General features: G+C 51.1%; 1 protein-coding gene across 2 annotated transcripts in view; it reads left to right on the top strand.

Annotated features, from left to right (window-relative positions):
• DNAH2 (dynein axonemal heavy chain 2) overlaps positions 1–19,720 on the top strand; it is a 149,577-nt gene that overhangs the window by 2,992 nt on the left and 126,865 nt on the right. For both annotated transcript variants that reach the window (XM_060281903.2, XM_035134845.3), the window contains exons 2-3: positions 1,523–1,668; positions 19,518–19,612. In XM_060281903.2, the coding sequence (XP_060137886.2) occupies positions 1,539–1,668; positions 19,518–19,612 (225 nt within the window). In that variant the 5' untranslated portion in view covers positions 1,523–1,538. The remainder of the gene's footprint in view (positions 1–1,522; positions 1,669–19,517; positions 19,613–19,720) is intronic.

Raw genomic sequence — 19,720 nt, 5'->3', positions numbered from 1 at the left:
GGTTGGACAGTGTTCTCGAAGCTACGAACATGAGTTTGACCAAACTGCGGGAGGCAGTGGAGGACAGGAGTGCCTGGTGTGCTATGGTCCATGGGGTCACGAAGAGTCGGACACGACTAAACGACTAAACAACAACAACATTGGGTTTCATGACTTCCCTGATGTGAGCTGGAACTGGTCTGTGACCGAAATAATAAATTCATTCATTCGATACCCCTTTTATTTATTTATTAAATTTGTATGCTGCCCTTCAAATGGCGGACCCACCTTATTTTTGTGATTGTAAGTTGTTTTAAGCTGCTTTTTAATGTTGTGTTTTGATGTCGTAACTCGCCCTGGGACATTAGAGTGAAAGGCAGGTAATTAATAACAACAGCATAACATAACTGCAAGAAAATAAAGGGGGATTGGTGGCAATTAGTGTTGGGTGCTGGCTGGAGGATTGTCAAGGGGATGGATGCTGATCACATTCACATGTGTGGGTTGATGAAAGACATGCCCAGGGGGCTTAAGGTCATCAGGTGAGGTGCATAGCTGCCAAGTTATCCCTTTTTTTCAGGGATTTTCCATTATGCTGAATAGGCTTCCTCGCGAGAAAAGGGAAAACTTGGCAGCTATGGTGAGGTGGAAGAGAGGCAACTACCGGTAGTTGAGTGCAATGATGGAGAGAATTGATGATGTTGGGTGGGGGAATGTTGTGTGGGTTGAAAGTTGGTAGGTGGAAACTGACTGGCTGGGCATGGAAATGTGTTTAGGGTGATTTGGTTGGGCAGGTGACATGAGGCTGTAGTGATGGACAAGGGATATAATGGGGAAGGCGAAGATTAGGAGAAATAGCAGTGCTGCTCATCAAGATTTGTGAACGGGAACAGGTTGATCTGACTGCTGGACTCACGGAGGGGCATATTATTTTTTATTGCACTTTATTTCTCCTGCCCAAGGAGTGGACAGAGGACGAGATGGTTGGACAGTGTTCTCGAAGCTACAAACATGAGTTTGACCAAACTGCGGGAGGCAGTGGAAGACAGGAGTGCCTGGCGTGCTATGGTCCATGGGGTCACGAAGAGTCGGACACGACTAAACGACTAAACAACAACAACACACCTCATTTTACCCCCATAGCAAACCTGTGAGATAGTTTAGGGCAGGCTTCCTCAACCTCAGCCCTCCAGATGTTTTGAGATTACAATTCCCACCATCCCTGACCACTGGTCCTGCTAGCTCGGGATCATGGGAGTTGTAGGCCAAAAACATCTGGAGGGCCAAGGTTGAGGAAGCCTGGTTTAGGCTGAGAGAGAGAGATATTCAGGGTTGCCCTCTGAGCTTCATGACTGAGTAGGGACTTGAACCCAGGTCCTGGCCCCTGAGACACACTGGGGGCCACATTAAAGGAGGGCAGAGGAAGCGGTAAAGAAAGAGAGAGGGGAGGGGGCAAAGAACAACGGGGATGACTCTAGCCAAATAGCCATTCTTTCTGGCTGTGTGCCTTGCCTTTCTTCACGGTGTTTATGACTTTTTGCAGGATCCCGTGGTGAAAGATGAGTGCCAAGCGGCGTGGCACACCTGGCGAAAAGAAAGGGAAGAAGGCCAGCAGCCGTGCAGTCCCTGCGCCAGTGCAGCAGCAGATCGAAGCACCCCCAGAGCCGCTCATCCCCGAGGAGCCTCCTGGTATTTCCACAAAAAAGTTGTTTCCCCTTCAGGTGTACTGGTCCCAGATCCTCAGCCACTGCTGAGTAGACTGAGTGCCCCTTTGATCTGCCACCTCAGGAACATTTGGCGCCCGTGACGAGGCTTTTTGCCGCTGGAGCCGGATCTTTTAAGTGTTGTGTGTGGGCTCCCTCCTCGGGGACAGCTGTGTGCACTCGCTGCTCCTCAGAGGCATCGCAAAACTGCAATGTAAATAATGCAGTTGCCTACGGTGGCTTGTTATTTTGAAGGGCTTTGCTAGCTCTGGGGAGGAGCTCATCAGACTGTCAAATGAGCTCCCCGCGCCCTGCTCTCGCAACCACAAGAAGTTCCCCTCAGCCCCAGTTGGCTTGCGAGATTTCTCACTCTTTCAAACGTACCTTTGCTGAAAGAAAGGAAGCTGATTGCTCAGATTGCAGCGTTTCACGTCTATCCTTTTTCCTTCTTCGTTTTTGCGGTGTGATCCAAAGTATTACAGAATACACACAGGCCTCCTCGTAAGAAGGGTAACATGCAGGTGGGGGGGGGGGCAGCTGCAACGTTTTGGGAACTTTAGAGTTGAGAATGCCCACCTTCCCACCTGCCTTTGTCCTCTCAACCTGGCTTCTCTCCTCTCTGCCAAGGTGCAGAGGAGGAACCAATCTATTTGCTGATCTACCTTCTGCCAACCTTGGAGGAAGGTTCTTGAGCTCTACACCTGCCCTCCATCCTCTTTCTCCCACCCTCCCCTCCAGCGTTGCGCGCTGCCATTTGCAAACAATCCCAACGGTTCCTTATTTTGCAAAAGTCCAGTGCTGTGATTTCGTGCTGGCATAAAAATGGCTGAATCTGCGTGTGACCAGCTGCGCTAGACCAGGGTTTGTGGATGGGAAGTGTGTGCCTTTGGGTGTGCATCCTCTCCGTTCCTGATCTAGCAGGTAGTAGGAGCCCAGCGCCTCTTTGCTTGCACTGTTCTCTTTATCTGGATCAGGCCGGCTGCCTTGGCGTAGCGCTGGCCAGGCAAACCCTTGTGATTTCCTACTCATTAGCATCCTTCCGAGCCATGCGTTTGAGTCTATTAAATAAAAATATGTTGCACCTTGTATAAGCTGAGCTAGGAGACCAGAGTGTCCCCCCCCCCAAAGAACTCTTCTATTTCTGGACCTTGCCCTGTGGCATTAGAACCCCCCAAAGGTCATTGTGGACAGTAGCCGCATCCCTTGAGTTCTGTCTCCCACTCACCCCTCCCCCTTAACACCCCCCCTCCCGATTCCTCCGGTGTGTTTCCACAGTAACCCATCGGGATTTCCAACGGCAGCTCTTCAAAGCTCCGAGCAGCTCTTGCATCTTGGCGGTGGTCCTCGTCTGCCTAATGCAACCGGGCGCAGAGCCCCTCTCCACCAATCCCATCTGCCGCGACAGGCAGGGAAATGACATCCCCTGTCAGGCGATTGAATGCTGCCCGAATTGGGAAGTACAGCTGTGGCTGGGCCCCCACAAGCCGGAGCCGCGGGAGGCTCTTCTTCGGAGAGCGCAGGGAGTTTGATTATGGAACAGGGAGTGCAGGAGGGGAGATGAAAGGGAGCTGGGAGAGAGGAGGGAAGGGAAGAGGCTGGACAGAGGTAGACCCTCCTGAAGGAACATTGTGGTTCAGAGGAGGAGGAGGAGGAAGCCCCCCTTCAATCTGGGCCTCTCCCTTGGCTAATCGTCCTATCAGCTCCCCTGGGCTCCTTCGTGTTGTCCGCGCTTGCTTATTCATCTGTTTGCTTGTTTATAATTTTTATAGATTTTGAAAGGGGGGGGGGTAAAAAAGCCCAGCTGGCAAAACCACGCATCGCCTCCAGTACCGATTTTAAACTGCACATAATCTAAATACGGAGCAGTGAGATGGGAGGAGGTCCACATGGGACGTGCTTCGGCATCAGCGAGACTTTATCTATTTGTTTCATAGAATCATAGAGTTGGAAGAGACCACAAGGGCCATCCAGTCCAACCCCCTGCCAAGCAGGAAACACCATCAAAGCAATCTTGACATATGGCTGTCAAGCCTCTGCTTAAATACCTCCAAAGAAGGAGACTCTACCACACTCCCTGGTAGCAAATTCCACTGCCGAACAGCTCTTACTGTCAGGAAGTTCTTCCTAATGTTTAGGTGGAATCTTCTTGTTGTGACGTGGGGTTTGTGATTTCAGCTCTCTTGACAAAACATGCTGGAGACAGTTCTCTAGTAACAGCTCTTTATTAAAGTGAACAAGACTGACTGTGAGGGCAGGAAGGCTACATTTATAGGGACAGGGAACTAGCTAGAAGGGGATACATTTTGGAGGGAACAATATCAGGCAATCACAGTGCTGCCTTTTGGAGGGAACCAATAAGACAGAGGATCCAAATACAGCAGCTTAAATGAACCAATAGTAGCTGTACCCTCTGGAACCAAAAGGCAGTTACTTTATCCTAATGCAAATACAGACAATAATAATACAGAGATAAAATCCTTTGACTCAATACACAACACCCCTCCCCCCCTAGTGAGCACAGCAGACATAATCCCTCAGGTACTGTGGGGTCCTACAACTTCTACTTGATCTCCTGACAACAGGTGTTGCAGGTTCTGGATTGGGTGTTACCTGTGGTGGAGGGGCTGCTATAGGGGTTTCGTCAGGAACAGATGGAGTCCCAGACATCTCAGGGTCCCCTACCTGTACCTCGTCATCCTGAGGACTAGCAGGCCCTGGTTCATTTGCGGAAGCCCCTGGTGACTGCACCTCTGGGCCATCTTCACTCTGGTCTCGCAGCTGTGCGTCATTAGCCAGGGATGAATTATCTGACTCCTCCCTGCTGAGCGCCCGGCGCCTCAGCTGATCTATATGTCTCTTCCAAACTTGCCCATTTTCCAAGGTCACATAATAGGACACAGGTCCACTAGCCCGGGTGATCACACCGGCCACCCACCGCGGACCTCGTGAATAGTTCCTCACCCAGACCAGATCTTCAGGGGCGAGATACCTTGTTGTGTCAGTCTCAGCCTGGGGGGTTGCTCTTGAATTACGGTTTGGCATTTTATCTGGGTGGACATAATCCAGCACCGTTACCAGTCTTCTACCTAAGAGCAGCTCAGCTGGCGACTTGCCCGTCGCAGTACACGGCGTCGCATGCTGCAAAAATAACATTTGCGCAATGCGAGCCGACCAGTTACCCTCCATTAAGCGCGCAATGGATTCTTTGGCTGTTCTTACCATGCGCTCAGCCTGCCCATTGGAAGATGGGTGAAAGGGCGCGGATGTGACCCCTCTTATGAAGTTATCAGCCAAGAATGCCCTGAATTCTTGGGATACAAAAGCTGCCCCATTATCTGATACAATGGTCTCAGGTAACCCATGGGTTGCAAACAGCTGCCTCAACACCTTGATTACGGCAGCTGATGCCATGCTAGGGACCATCGCCACTTCTAACCATTTGGAATATGCATCAACGATAACCAAAAAGACCTTCCCTTGGAATGGCCCAGCAAAATCTATGTGCAGCCGGCTCCAGGGAGTCCTGGACTGCTCCCACCAGTGGACTGGTGCTCTGGCCACTTCTGGCCGCACCTCTTGGCATGCCGTGCATGTTCGTACCCATTGTTCTATGTTCTGGTCCATTCCAGGCCACCACACATAACATCGGGCTAGCGACTTCATCCTGACCATTCCCGGGTGTCCCATGTGAAGCGTCTCAAGAACCCTGTTTCTCAGTGGTGCTGGGATGATCACCCTATCTCCCCATAGGAGACAACCCTTATGCATGGACAATTCGTGCTGCCTTGTCGCATAAGGCCTGAATTTTTCTTCATACGGACCACCTGGCCACCCCCTCCCCACCCAAGTGAGCACACGGGAGAGAACAGCATCTTTCCTCGTTTTCTCAGCTATATCAGTAGCTGTTACAGGAGCCCCCGGAAGTGTTTCTAGCATCATAATGTGCTCCGCCGGAGCAGGATCCTCATTGCTCCCGCCAGGAAGGGGCAATCGACTCAGTGCATCAGCGTGGCACAACTGTTTCCCCGGCACATGGGTCAAGGTGTACTGGAACCCATTCAGGAATATTGACCAACGCAACATTCTGGGGGAGAGAATTTGTGGTGTTTGTTTGTTTGGGTTGAACAACCCTAACAGTGGTTTGTGGTCCGTTTCAATGGAGAAATGGCGACCGTACAAATAATCATAGAACCTTTTGATTCCTGACACAATTGCTAGTGCCTCTTTATCAATTTGAGCATAGTTGCGCTCCGTGGGTGACAACGTACGGGAATAGAAAGAGATGGGCTTTTCCGACCCATCCGGTTCCCTATGACTCAGCACAGCCCCCAGGCCGTATTGAGAGGCATCACATGCCAAGACCAGCGGCTTCGACTCATCATAATGAGCAAGGACGCTCCTGCTACTCAGCATTTCTCGCAAGGAGTCAAAAGCCTTCTGCTGCTCCCGCCCCCATCGCCACACATTCTTTTTCTGCAAAAGTCTATGTAATGGTTCAGCTACCGAAGCTTTCTGGGGTAAGAATAAATGATAAAAGTTAATAAGTCCCAGGAATGACTGCAACTCCGTCTTGTTCTGTGGTCGTGGTGCCTCGATGATGGCCTTAATCTTAGCATCTGTGGGGTGGATGCCTGATGCATCAATTTTGAACCCCAAGAAATCCACAGTTGGCACCCCAAAACTGCATTTTTCTTTTTTCAGTTGCAACCCCACCTCCTTGAACTTGAGCAACACTGCACGGACACGCGCAACCAGTTCCTGTGGGTCTTTTCCAGCAATCAAAACGTCATCAAAAAATGGCAAGACCCCCGGCAGACCCCTTAACAGGCGTTCCATGAGCCCTTGAAAAATCCCTGGGGCCACACAAACTCCGAACTGTAATCTGTTAACTCTGAACGCCCCTTTATGTGTGACAATAGTCTGTGCTTCCGCTGATTGTGGGGTTACTGGCAGCTGTTGGTAAGCTTGTGCCAGGTCAATTTTGGCGAACACCTTGCCCCCAGCCAGTTTAGCCAACAGATGTGATACGACTGGAATGGGGTATGAGTTTCCCCTGAGTGCCTTATTGATAGTACATTTGTAATCTGCACATATCCTGACTTCCCCATTTGCTTTAAGGGGCGTGACGATTGGAGTCTCCCACTTAGCAGAGTCCACGGGTGAGAGAACTCCCTGCTTGACCAATTTATCCAGCTCTGCCTCGATCTTGGGTTGCAGTGCAAATGGCACTCGCCTTGGTTTGAGTCGGATTGGGGCCACCCCGGGGTCCAACTCGAAGTCAACTGGGGGCCCTTTATAACAACCCAGTTTTCCATTAAAGAGACCAGCAAATTCCTTGCATAATGCCTCGCTCATCTCAGGGCAGGTTTGGATTGAATGAAGCCCTGAGATACTCAGTCCCAGGGCGGGGAACCAGTCAGTGCCCAGGAGACTGGGGCGACTGCCCTTCGCAATCACCAGTTTGAGTACAGCCTGTTTGTCCCGGAACTGTACTCTCACAGCACACATTCCCATAACATGGATGCGGCCTGCTGAGTACGACTGCAAGGTTGCCGGGAAGGGCTCCAGAGGGGGCAACTTACCCCTGGGGAAGAATGTCTTCGCGGTCTGGTCCGACACGATGGTGAATGCAGATCCAGAGTCCACCTCCATGTCGCACTGCTGACCCTCAATCTTCACCTTGACGTGTGCCTTGCCTTGCGCTGGAAACTGCACGGCCCTCCCGTTGATCTCCGTTATGTAGTGGCAGTCCTTTCGAAAATGAGTTGCTGTGGGCGGTCTGCGATGCTCCAGTCTAGGTGCTCCTGTTGCTCCTGACGCCGCCGATCTACAGACCCTGGCGATGTGACCTGTCTTCCCGCACATCCGGCACATAGCATCCCTGAAACGACAACTCTTCCGCCCATGGTTTCCGCCACAACCTGGGCAACTGCCTCGGTGATCTTTGTGCACTGTGCAGGCCTGACGCACCAACTCGACCCCACGGACTGGGCTCTGGCTCGGAGTAGCCTCTAGCTCGTCCATGGCATGCGCAACTTCTATCTGTGGCTTAGTGGCCTTGCGACTGGCATCAAGCTCCTCTCTTTCATAATTCTCCGTGGCGGTGGCCTCCTTCAAGGCTGAAGCAAGGGTAACCTCTTCTTTAGCCACGATGCGTCTTCTGGCTTTCTTGCTGCTCAGACCACCAATAAACTGATCCAGGAGAGTCTCTTCCAGATTTTGGAAGCCGCAGTGCTGAGCGAGCTTCCGGAGTTCAGCCAGAAATGCGGATACAGACTCCCCAGCATGCTGCTGCCTCTTATGGAACTCCATCCGCCGGGCCATCTTGGTCTCAGTAGGCGCCAAGTGGCTTGTTAGGCAGGCAAGAATATCTTGGAGAGATGTCTCACTCAGCTTCGCTGGAGCAAGTAATGCCTTGGCTAGCTTGAAGGTCTCGGGCCCACAGTAGCTCAGGAATGTGGCCCTTCTGTTGCTGGCATCGGTGATCCCTTGAGCCACTGCGAAGAACTCAAAGCGTTCGACGTAGTCTTCCCAGGTGTGGGGCTCTGATGGCTGGAAGGGCTCCAATACCCTTGGACTCTCCATTGTCCTAGCGGGCAGGGTCGTCTTCTCAGCTGGCCAGTGAGTCTTGTTCTCAGCTGCAATCCGGACTCTGAGGCAGGGTTGTGTTTAACCGCTCCTCAGCATTCCGGATCCCATCCTCGTCGCCAGTTGTTGTGACGTGGGGTTTGTGATTTCAGCTCTCTTGACAAAACATGCTGGAGACAGTTCTCTAGTAACAGCTCTTTATTAAAGTGAACAAGACTGACTGTGAGGGCAGGAAGGCTACATTTATAGGGACAGGGAACTAGCTAGAAGGGGATACATTTTGGAGGGAACAATATCAGGCAATCACAGTGCTGCCTTTTGGAGGGAACCAATAAGACAGAGGATCCAAATACAGCAGCTTAAATGAACCAATAGTAGCTGTACCCTCTGGAACCAAAAGGCAGTTACTTTATCCTAATGCAAATACAGACAATAATAATACAGAGATAAAATCCTTTGACTCAATACACAACACTTCTTTCTTGAAGTTTGAATCCATTGCTCCGTGTCCACTTCTCTGGAGCAGCAGAAAACAATCTTTCTCCCTCCTCCATATGACATCCTTTCATATATTTGAACATGGCTATCATATCACCCCTTAACCTTCTCTTCTCCAGGCTAAACATACCCAGCTCCCTAAGCCGTTCCTCATAAGGCATCATTTCCAGGCCTTTGACCATTTTCGTTGCCCTCTTCTGGACACGTTCCAGCTTGTCAGTATCCTTCTTGAACTGTGGTGCCCAGAACTGGACACAGTACTCCAGGTGAGGTCTGTCCAGAGCAGAATACAGTGGTACTATTACTTCCCTAGATCTAGATGCTATACTCCTATTGATGCAGTCATTTGATTTTGAAGCGGGGGAGCGGGTGCCAGCTGCTGGAGGAACCTGCCTTGCCTTGCCCTGCTTCCTCTTCCTCCTCGCAGCTACAGGTGTCTTGCGGGTGTCTGGCCTTGGGTGGATTCTGCTCCACTGGGAGGGAAGCGTCCAGCGGCATTGGGCTCCAGTCTGGCCACTGAGAGGTGCTGCCCCCTCCCAGAGCTGGCTAAGGCATATTATTCAAAGAAGAGTATTCCCGAGGTCTCCGAGGTGCAGAGGTGAAACAGATGACATGCCTGCGATGTGTGTGCAAGGGAACTCAGCCGTGGCGCCTGCTGCTAGTTTTCCAGGTTTTGCTTGTGTGCCACAAGACATGCCGCTCTGCGGGGGGCACAGACAAATGGAGGAGAGCCAGCCTTGCTCTGGACATCTCTAACCAGAGATGGGAGGCTAAGCAATGATCCCCAGTGCTCATGTTACTGATGTGGGGCAGAAGCATCCTGGGCCTATTACCTTTTGGGTTTTTGTTTTTTTACAATGACCCCCTTAGCTACAGCTTTTGGAGGTTCCAGGGGGAGATATGATTTGCTTTAAATGTGTTTGTGTGCAGGGGTGGAATTGGGGCTTATAAGGGGCACCAAAGTTTCCTCTCATGATTCCAAATCCTCTTGGATTGGACAGGTTGAGACTTTTGCCTTTCCTTGAGCCTGCTTCTCTGCAGGTGGACAGATTTTGACTCCATTTTGCTCCAGCTTGCATTGAGGTTTCCCGGACTCGTGGCTCAAAGAATCATAGAACTGAAGCGTTGGAAGGGAGCATAAAGTCATTTAATCCAACCCCCTGCAATGCAGGAATCACAGCTACAGAATCCCTGACAGATGGCCATCCAACCTCTGCTTAAAAACCTCTAAGGAAGGAGAGTCCACCACCTTCCAAGGAAGTCCACCCCACTGTCAAACAGAACAGAAAGTTCTTCCTGGTGTTTAGTCAGAATCTCCTTCCTTGTCACTTGAATCCATTGGTTTGGGTCCTGCCCCCTGGAGCAGCAGAAAACAAGCTTGCTCCATCTTCTATGCGACAGCCCCTGAGATATTTGAAGATGGCTATCCTATCTTCTCTCAGTTTTCTCTTCTCCAGGCTAAACATACCCAGATCCCTAACCGTTTTGGGAGAAAAATGCCTGAAGCGATTGCGCCTGGGGAGGGGGACCAGTTTCATCCCCCCCCCTCATTCCCACCCACTCTGGGAGAGCCAGCCTTAGATGTTGTCTTTGCAGCCCCCCCCATCCCTATGAAGGGAGTGGGCAACAGGCCATTCTGTTCTTCATCCCACCTTCTCCCTATCGTGCCTCTCCTCCAGCAGCGGCAGCAGAAGGGAGGGTGATGGCGAGCGGGGGAAGGAAAGGAAGCAGGATGGGACCTTGTCTGTCAGTTAACAATAGCAGGTAACCCCTGACCAGATGGCAGCAGTAGGAAAGCAGATGAGGGGATTGGCATGCGTCTCCCCAAGCCGGGTTTGGTTAGCAATTGAGTTATCAGTCCTGGGAGAGATCCCTCAACTTGACAAAAAGCTCTATGAGCCTTAAGGAGCAATGAGATCTCCGAGAGGCATCCCCTCTCACCTAGGGTTTAGGGTGGGGATGAAAAACCTCACATCCAAAGGCTCCAGGTCCAACCCTCAGGCCCTTCCCCAAACCACACCCCCTCTCTCCAGACCACTTATTGGCCCCACTTGACACCTCCTTGTTTTTGCCTGGCTGGGCTATGTCCTTGAATGGTGGATAATGGCTCCTGCTTACTTGAGTGGAGGATGGAGAGAGGGGTGTGTGTGTGTGTGTAAACCTCATCTGTTACATCTCTTGCTCTGCCCACTTTCTGCCTCTGGCCCTGCTCACCACTGGCATGCAGGCCCTTGCCTCCCAGGAGAGAATGTGGACGGACTGGAAAAGCTACCTTGGGCCCTGGCTTATTGTATTCTCAAAACATCTGGAGGGCTGAGGTCAAGGAAGCCTGATCAAAAGCTAGCCACATCCTCTGGATGTGTTCGCTGCAGCATTATACCATAGCTACTCTCCTCCGATTTGCCTCCCTCCGAGGGAAACACGCCTGCTGCAGTTTTTCCCCTCTCCTGCTCCTTGCTTGCTGAGTCTGTGCTTTCACGTTCCGGTTGTGCCCGCTGCTATATTCCTCCGGCTTGCCATATGGTGAGAGCCGGCGTTAATTTTGCACATCCTATTATCCCAGCGCAGGGCTGCCTGCAGTGGTCTTGCCTGCCGTCCCCCAGTCCTCTGATCTTCTCCCGGGAAAGCTGCAGCAGCCTTTTTTATAGGAGGAGGACAGCGCAGCAAGAGACAGACAGCTATACCCAGACGTTCTCTGGTGCCAGCCTCACATCCATCAGGCTTCCGAAAGGAGAGCTTTCCATCCTCTTGATCGAGTGTAAATTTGGATTTGCTGCCTCAGGCACCGAAATGTCTCAGGCAGGCCTCCCTCCCTCCCTCCTGCCTTCCTTTTCTGTATCTCCTACAAGCTCTTTTCTGGTGTGTCAGTGGGGGTGGGGGTGGGGTGGGAGAAATATGGGGGAGAAAATAAACCCTTCTCAAACTGCCGCTTTCAATGACTATTACACATTTTAGTGCATGACAACTCCTGACACACAAGCAGGTTTATGGGGAAGTTAATTGTAATTTGGTTTGACAACTCCAAATGTTCTGAAGAAGAGCTGAACTCTTGTCTCCTAAAATCCGTGAGTTTTTTTATTTTTATTTTAAAGAACTACAAAATTACTGTTTGGGTTCTTTTGATTTGCCAGTTAGGATCCACACCACAGTCCTGGTTTCAAAACCCACGCTTAAGCACACACACGCACAGAGCACGCTGAAAGCTGAATTTTCATGAATTTTTGAAAATCAGTGTGCACAGTTCCCTCCGAGTTTGGCAGGGCTTTGTGCAAATGAATGTCAGCTGGAGCGCGAGATCTTGCTGGGCATTACCCAGCTCTCTTTTAGACTCTCTGAAGTGGGGATGAGGCCAAACTTCACCAAGCTCTTGACAAGCTGGGACTCTCCTTTAGGAATCTGACTGCAGGATTAGATCAGAGGGGGTTCATCTAGTCCAGCATCCTGTTTTCACAGCAGCCAGCTGATGCCGCAACGGGAAGCCCACAAGCAGGACCTGAGCACAATAGTAGCCCTCTCCCCTCACTTACAGAACCATAGAACTGTAGAATCGGAAGGGACCCGAGGGTCATCTAGTCCAACCCCCTGCAAGACAGGAATCTCAACTAAAGCATCCATGATGGATGGCCTTCCAACCTCTGTTTGAAAACCTCCAAGAGGGAATCCGTTTCACTATCGAACAGCTCTTGCCATCAGAAAGTTCTTTAGGAAGAAACATTAGGAAGAACTTCCTGACAGTAAGAGCTGTTTGGCAGTGGAATTTGCTGCCAAGGAGTGTGGTGGAGTCTCCTTCTTTGGAGGTCTTTAAGCAGAGGCTTGACAGCCATCTGTCAGGAATGCTTTGATGGTGTTTCCTGCTTGGCAGGGGGTTGGACTGGATGGCCCTTGTGGTCTCTTCCAACTCTATGATTCTATGATGTTGAGTCGGAATCGCCTTCCTTGTAACTGGAAGCTATCAGTTCGAGTCCTACCCTCCAGAGCAGGAGAAAGCAAGCATGCTCCATCTCCCATGCGACAACCCTTAAGGGTCTGGCGCGATCTGGCGTGGTGTTCTTGGGTGGCTGCAAGGAGTCTTGTGAGTGTCTCTCGGGTTCCTCAAAACTCCCCCAGAGCAGTCGGGGCCTTCTGCTTGCCCTCTGGAAGGCCCTTCCCAGAAGCACCGTTGCCGACCTTCATGTTTTGAGCAGCTCCTGAAGGGGATCTGCCAGAACAGGTTGGGTTCTTGTCGCCTGTGGATGCCTGCAGATTGCCGTTGCACTCAGCTGGAGCCCACCCAACTGGGTTCCAGAGCTGTGGTTTAAAATAGAGCCCAGATGGGCGGGGTATAAACTATTATTATTATTATTATTAAAGCTGCGCCTGCAAAGGCCCAGCCAAGGAGACGGCTGCCTGCTTTGTGTTGCCGACGAGAAGCCTGTGAGTTCGGAGGAGCACTTCTCTCCAGTCGACCATCGGCTATGAGGACAACAGCCATTTTTCGGGTAGCCTTAATGGGCCTCCTAAGCCCATCCTTGTTCTAAGGCCATAGTTTTGAGGCCAGGGAGGGCCCAAGTGGCGAGATGGCACTATGTGGGGCTTTTATTATTGCATTTCTATCCCACCTTTTCCTCCAAGGAGCTCAAGGTGGTATCCATAGCTCTCCCCCTCCTCATTTAATCCCCACAGCAACCCTGCGAGGTAGGTTAGACTGAGAGAGAGACAGTGGCTGGCCCAAGAACACCCAGTGCGCTTCATGGCTGAGTGGGGTTTTGAACCTTGGTACAGTGGTACCTCTACTTACGAATTTAATGCGTTCCAAACACACATTCGTAAGTCGAAAAAAATTGTACGTTGAATCCCATAGGAATGCATTGGGTGAAAAAATTCGTAAGTCGAAGCAACCCTATCTAAAAATTCATAAGTAGAAAAAATCCTATCTAAACCGCATCCAAGAAGGCGGACGGAGCTCCGTTCGTAAGTAGAAACATTCGTAAGTAGAGTTATTCTACTTACACCGGTCCTGAAAGACCTACATTGGCTCTCAGTATGTTTCCGAGCACAATTCAAAGTGTTGGTGCTGACCTTTAAAGCCCTAAACGGCCTCGGGCCAGTATACCTGAAGGAGCGTCTCCACCCCCATCGTTCTGTCCGGACACTGAGGTCCAGCGCCGAGGGCCTTCTGGCAGTTCCCTCACTATGAGAAGCCAATACACAGGGAACCAGGCAGAGGGCCTTCTCGGTAGTGGCACCCACCCTGTGGAACGCCCTCCTACCAGAGGTCAAAGACAACAACAATTACCAGACCTTTAGAAGGCATCTCAAGGCAGCCCTGTTCTTACCTTCCAAGTCCCAGACTGCAGAATCCGGGACTGGCAGCCGTGTGACACCGGAAGTTGCGTCAACGTAACTTCCGGTGTCGCTTTGCCCTTCTATGGGCAGAAAAATGGTCGCCGACGCCTTCGAAAGTCGCTTGTACGCATGTCAGGAAGTGCGTTGACGCAACTTCCGGTGTCGCTCCGACCATCTATGGGCACCAAAAATGGCCACCGCCAACACCGGAAGTCGCGTCTATGCACTTCCGGACATGCGTAGATGCGACTTTTGAAGCCAGTGGCGGCCATTTTTGGTGCCCATAGAAGGGCAAATCGGAAAGGGAAAAAATGCCCGCCGGCAGGAGAAAATAATGGAGAAAAATGGGAGATGAAGTGATACGGGGGAGCACCGGGAAAAGGTAAGTAAAAACGGGGGTTTCCCGGGGGAAACGGGGTACTTCGTAGCTATGGCCCTGTTTAGGGAAGCTTTTAATGTTTGATGGATTTCTGTATTTTAATATTTTGTTGGAAGCCGACCAGAGTGGCTGGGGTAACCCGGCCAGATGGGCAGGGTATAAATAATAATATATTATTATTATTATTATTATTATTATTATTATTATTATTATTATTATTAGTAAGTAGAGGTACCACTGTATCTCCCAGTTCCTAGTCCAACACTCTTATCATCATGCTGGCTCATGCTGGGGGTTGGCAGGTGCCAGGTGACACATTGGAACCTCACACACTGTCTCGGGAAAAAGTAGAGGCCCTATCCCCTCCCATTGCAAAACACCAAAGTTATTTGAACATTTAAATATATGAACAACTGGATACCTGTTGACTTTAAATGGGGGTGGGGGGACATGGGGTGGTGAGGGATGTTTTTTCCATGTGGGGAAAAAATGCTACTGACCTGTGCCGTCCCCTCCCCCTGGAGTGACTATGGGATGTTGCCATTGGTCTAACTCGGCATCGCCCACACCAGCTTTTTTCCAACTTGGCCTCTTCCGGATGTTTTGGACCACAGCTCCCATCAGCCCTAGCCAGTGCTCAGTGGGTGATGGGAGTTGTAGTCCAAAGTGCCTGCCGGGCCCCGGATTGGGAGAGGCAAGGCTGCCCTGTCCTGCCTTAGCAGCAGCTTTGCAAGGGTTCAGGTGTGAGCTTTCCCCAGCCTCACCTGGAGAAGCCCGGGACTGAACCGGGACCCTCCTGCAGGCCGAGAAATGAGCTGCGCCACGGAGAAATAATGAGATCTTCCTCCTTGCAATTTGGAACAATGCACCCTCCTTTTCCCTGATTGCAATTACACCCATGGGTGGGTCTTGCTGAGCTCGGAACGTGGTATTGGTGGGGCAGGAGCTGGAGAGAGGCAGGCTCAAACACTTGTGCTGAATGCAGACACCTGTAAGAGCCACTCAGATCCCATCTGCCTTCTAAGCCTTCAGGCAAAACGCAACCAAGTATTATTACTTTTTTTAAAAAAAATAAATGTGTTTTTAATATATAAACAGAAGCTTTTTTTTGGAATTCTGTGACAGCTGCCTTGATCTGCATTGGAGAACAAAGCCTTATTCCCTAGGATGGGCCTGACAGTGATTGTGGGTTGTGTGTGAATGAAGCAACGTGTGGTTCAAGAGGTGTGCAGTCCCACTCCACCCCGATCTTTGCGTGCTATTGCGAGGGGTCTTGGGGTGCACCTCTCAGACCGCCCAGCCTAGCTGCCTGCAATCTCCAAATGCCTTTCAGTTTGATGCCGACTGCATTCTCTGTGGCTCTTCGGTTTTCAGCACGCTGCCTGCTTATGAATTTATTTCCTTTGCCTCCCTTATTTTCTGTGGGGCCTCCGGGACCGTGGCTCTTGGCCAGGGGCCAGTTGCCATAAATAGCTGGATTGGGAAGGACACTGTGCCTGTGGCCCTGAGCGCTTTGTACCTTCCTTGGCGTGAGCTGTTCACACTTATGCTCTGCCCTCTCTAGGTGGTTGTGGCGCCCTGGGGTGTCATAGAGCTGGGAGGTCATCTACTCAAACCCCACTGCTCAGTGCAGGATGCAACCACAACGCCCCTGGCGAATGGCCGTCCTTGAAAGGCAGTGCCGCAATCTGCACACCGTATTCCAAATGCACACCATATTCTAAATTCCTATTGCACCATCGAAAAGGGTGCAATGATTGCTTCTCATGAGCTGGACAGTGTGCTGCTCTTACTCAGAGTGGAGCCTGCTTTGAAAGCTGGTCAGTAAATATCTCTGAGCAACCACACCGACTTCTTTAGACTTCTCCCATTTCCCCCCTTCTCACTGAAATAGAATAATTGAATCGTAGAGTTGGAAGTGACCACTGGGATCATCTAGTCCTGCCCCCTACCCCAGATGGGGCGTGAACCCTTAACCCTGAGAATAAGAGTGCCATGCTCTACCGACTGAGCTATTGGCTGGTCTAGTGATTGAACCATCAGCTTTTCACTTTCCAGAATCTCTCATCCCTCTTGGACTCCTTTCCTCTTTCAGAATCCCTGGCCACGGACCTCACCAACTTTCCTCCGAGCTCATTAAAATCAGCTCTCTGCATCCGACTCCACTCCACTCAGTTTTCACGTCCCTCGCTATCATAAATTCAAAGATGACACGGTCACTTTCCCCCAAGGTTCCTGCCACTTCCAGTTCATCAAATAGTTATCCTCCGTTGGTCAGGATTAACTCCAGGATAGCAATCCCCCCCTTGCTTCTTGTTTCACCTTCTGAGGAACGATGTTGTCAGCAGAGGAAGTCGAGATTTTATTGGACGTTGCGTTTGTAGTGCAGATTTAGACATTCAGCAGGTGTCCGGGGGGTTGCTAGCTCCCCGTCTCTGCCACAGTTTGCCTTGTGCGAAAGTTTTGTGATCTCTTCCAGGAAAGCAACACCCTTGCCCTCCGGTTAGTTGGGTGGCTTGCAGTATGTTGCCACAACACTCTCGCTTTGGTTTCTCCTCCTCTCTTCTTACCCAGGTGCTTTCAACAAGACTGATCCATGGATTTCTGTGCAGCTGTATTTATTATTTACATGTAAAGCTACTGTTCTGTCCCTCTCTGATGGGTCTGTTCCTTTTGAGCAATATTCCATATTCCAATCATGTTTTATCCCACCAGGGATGAGAGTATCTTCCCATAGTAGGTTTTTGAGTCCATTCTCTCAGTTTCCCATTGACTCTTTGTGTTAGATTTTGGATGCTCTGGGTGTTGCAATTTCAAATGTTTCTCCGCAAAATCCTGGGCACCACCTCCTGCACCCTCCCTCTTCCCCACATGGTCTTGCCCTGTATATTTGGCTCAGCACTCATCCCTGGACTTTTGCCTCCCTCCCCTACGGGATTTAAAGTTAAGCTCTCTTGATCAGGCTTTCAAGACTTACAGTCTTCGGAGGCCCATTCAGTATTTCTACTGGCTGGGTTCCTGTGTGGAAGGTCAGCAGGAGCACGCAGGAGCCGGTGGGATGAAGGAGCCTTGGCACCCATGCTGATATATCTTCAGGGCCGGTGATAGGGTTTTTTGCGCCCTAGGCGAGATCACCTTCTGGCGCCCCCCTCCGCCTTCCCGCTTGGCGATTGGCCAAGGAGGCGCGTGAGGGGAGGAGTCTGGAGTGTGTCCTCCGCCGCCCCGCCCCGAAGGCCGCGCACTCTTTTTTCCTTTTTTAAAAAACCCGTCTGACTAACAACTGGGCATGCGCGCGCTCAGGTTCCCCCGCCTCCCCGCCTGCTTTGATTGATTGGTTTGAGTGCCCCCCCCCCGATTTCTGGCTCCGTCGTGTGGTGCGGCCCTGTGCCCCCTGCAGGGCATTGCAGGGAAGCGCCTCACAAGCAGCAGCAAGCAGGAGCGAAAGCGGCAGCGGTGGCAGCAGAGAGAGCGTTTGTGAGCGGGGAGACGCACCAGCGCCCCCTCCATTTTGGCGCCCTAGGCAACTGCCTAGTTTGCCTTAATGGACGCGTCGGCCCTCTATATCTTGAATACATACCCCCACGACTATCGAATTTGGACGTAGCAATACTTCCAGATGCTGGTTGCCGGAAACCAGAGGAAAAAGAGCTTTTGTGCTTGAATCCTGCTTGCAGGTTTTCCACAGGCATCTGGTTGGCCACTGTGAGAACACAATGCTGGACTAGATGGGCCTCGGGCCTGATCCAGCAGACTCTTATGTTTTTATGGACAGCCACAAACCTCTTGAGAAGACGTGTCAGGTCTGCACAAACTGCCTCTAATCCTCTTAGGAGGATGTTTCTGATCGCCATCACACTGGATGGCGTCTGGGTGTTGTTCTTAATGCCCTGTGGAGCATGGGGGTGATGCTTCTGCTACTGACCCAGGGCCACTGCCCAGTGACACAGCATGTCTCCTCATTCTTTCGGTCCTGAGAGCCATCCTCTTTCACACTGCCCTTTGTGTTCTTCTCTTGACATAGTGACTGCCAGTTAGTGTAGACCAGGGGTGGCCAACTTCCAAGAGACTGCAGTCTACTTACAGAATTAAAAAATGGCAATGGTCTACCCCCGTTTTTTGGGGGTGCAGGTCACAGTTGTTGGCCTTTTTTTGGTAAGGAAAGCCACGTTTTTGGGGGGTTCAGGTCAAAGTTGTTCAGCTTTTTTTAGGGACGAGGAAAGCCCCAATTTTAAGGGTTTTTTGGGGAAAGGTGGAACAGCCGCTCACCAACAAACAGTTTCACTTTGTTAACTCCTCCTTGCGTTCTGCAGATCATGCAACAATGGAGGGTGGGGTCGAGGGGTTGGGGTCGGAATCGATTTTAGCAACGCTAAGGAAAAGGACCCAACGATCGACCGCAATCTACCAAAACCTCCCGGGGATCTACCAGTAGATCACAATCGACCTGTTGGACATCCCTGGTGTAGACAGTGCAGATGAACCCATGGCCTGACTCTGTGTACAGCTTCTTGGGTTTTACTTGATGGTAACCTCTGCCCTTAGGCATCCTCTCAAGAGCGCATCTTGACTCTGGCTCTCATAAAAAAAACTTTCATCCTCCCTAGTAGGATTGAGTGCTCAGATCTCTTGATGAACCCACCATCTTCCTGGGCTCCTCCTAAAACTTCCCTGCTAAACTTCCCGAGTGAGTGTCTTTCTACAGAGCTGTGTTGATGACTGTTTGGATTGACCAGGTGGATCTGTTTGGGGCTGGGGTGGGCGACCCTTCGTCAAGAGGGGGCATGCGTGTGTTCTGCATTAGGTGGTCTCCTTGAACCCTCAGACTTGGTGATTCAACAGGAATTGTCCCCAACTACTTGCCTGGTACTGTACAAGCAAGGCCTGTGTGTGTGAGAGAGAGGAGTGTGTCAGAAAGGTGTGTAGACCTGTAGATCCCTTCTGCTGTGCCAGCTTTAGAGCTCCCGGCACCACCTCTGCCCCAAAGATACCACAGTCCTTGGGTGCACTTCTGATTTTTGCTTCTCTGCCTTTTGCCCTCCTCTTAGGAGATGTTACTTCGGCATCCTTGGACGAGATGGAAGAAGAGAGCCAGGAGGACTTGGCTATCCCTCCCAGCCCTATGGAGGGAGAGGCGGATTTGGTAAGTTGGGAAGCCGGGTGTGTGTGACCTTGCCACAAGGAAGATCTCACATACGGTAGCAGGCGCAAAAGGAAGGGTGGGCAGAAGCTCCCAGCTGGACCCACTTTT

This window comes from Zootoca vivipara, chromosome 12 (genome assembly GCF_965207765.1).
Source record: "Zootoca vivipara chromosome 12, rZooViv2.hap1.1, whole genome shotgun sequence".
Taxonomy (NCBI): domain Eukaryota; kingdom Metazoa; phylum Chordata; class Lepidosauria; order Squamata; family Lacertidae; genus Zootoca; species Zootoca vivipara.
The sequence above is the reverse complement of the archived record's forward strand: the minus strand, read 5'-3'. Positions and strand labels throughout refer to the sequence as shown.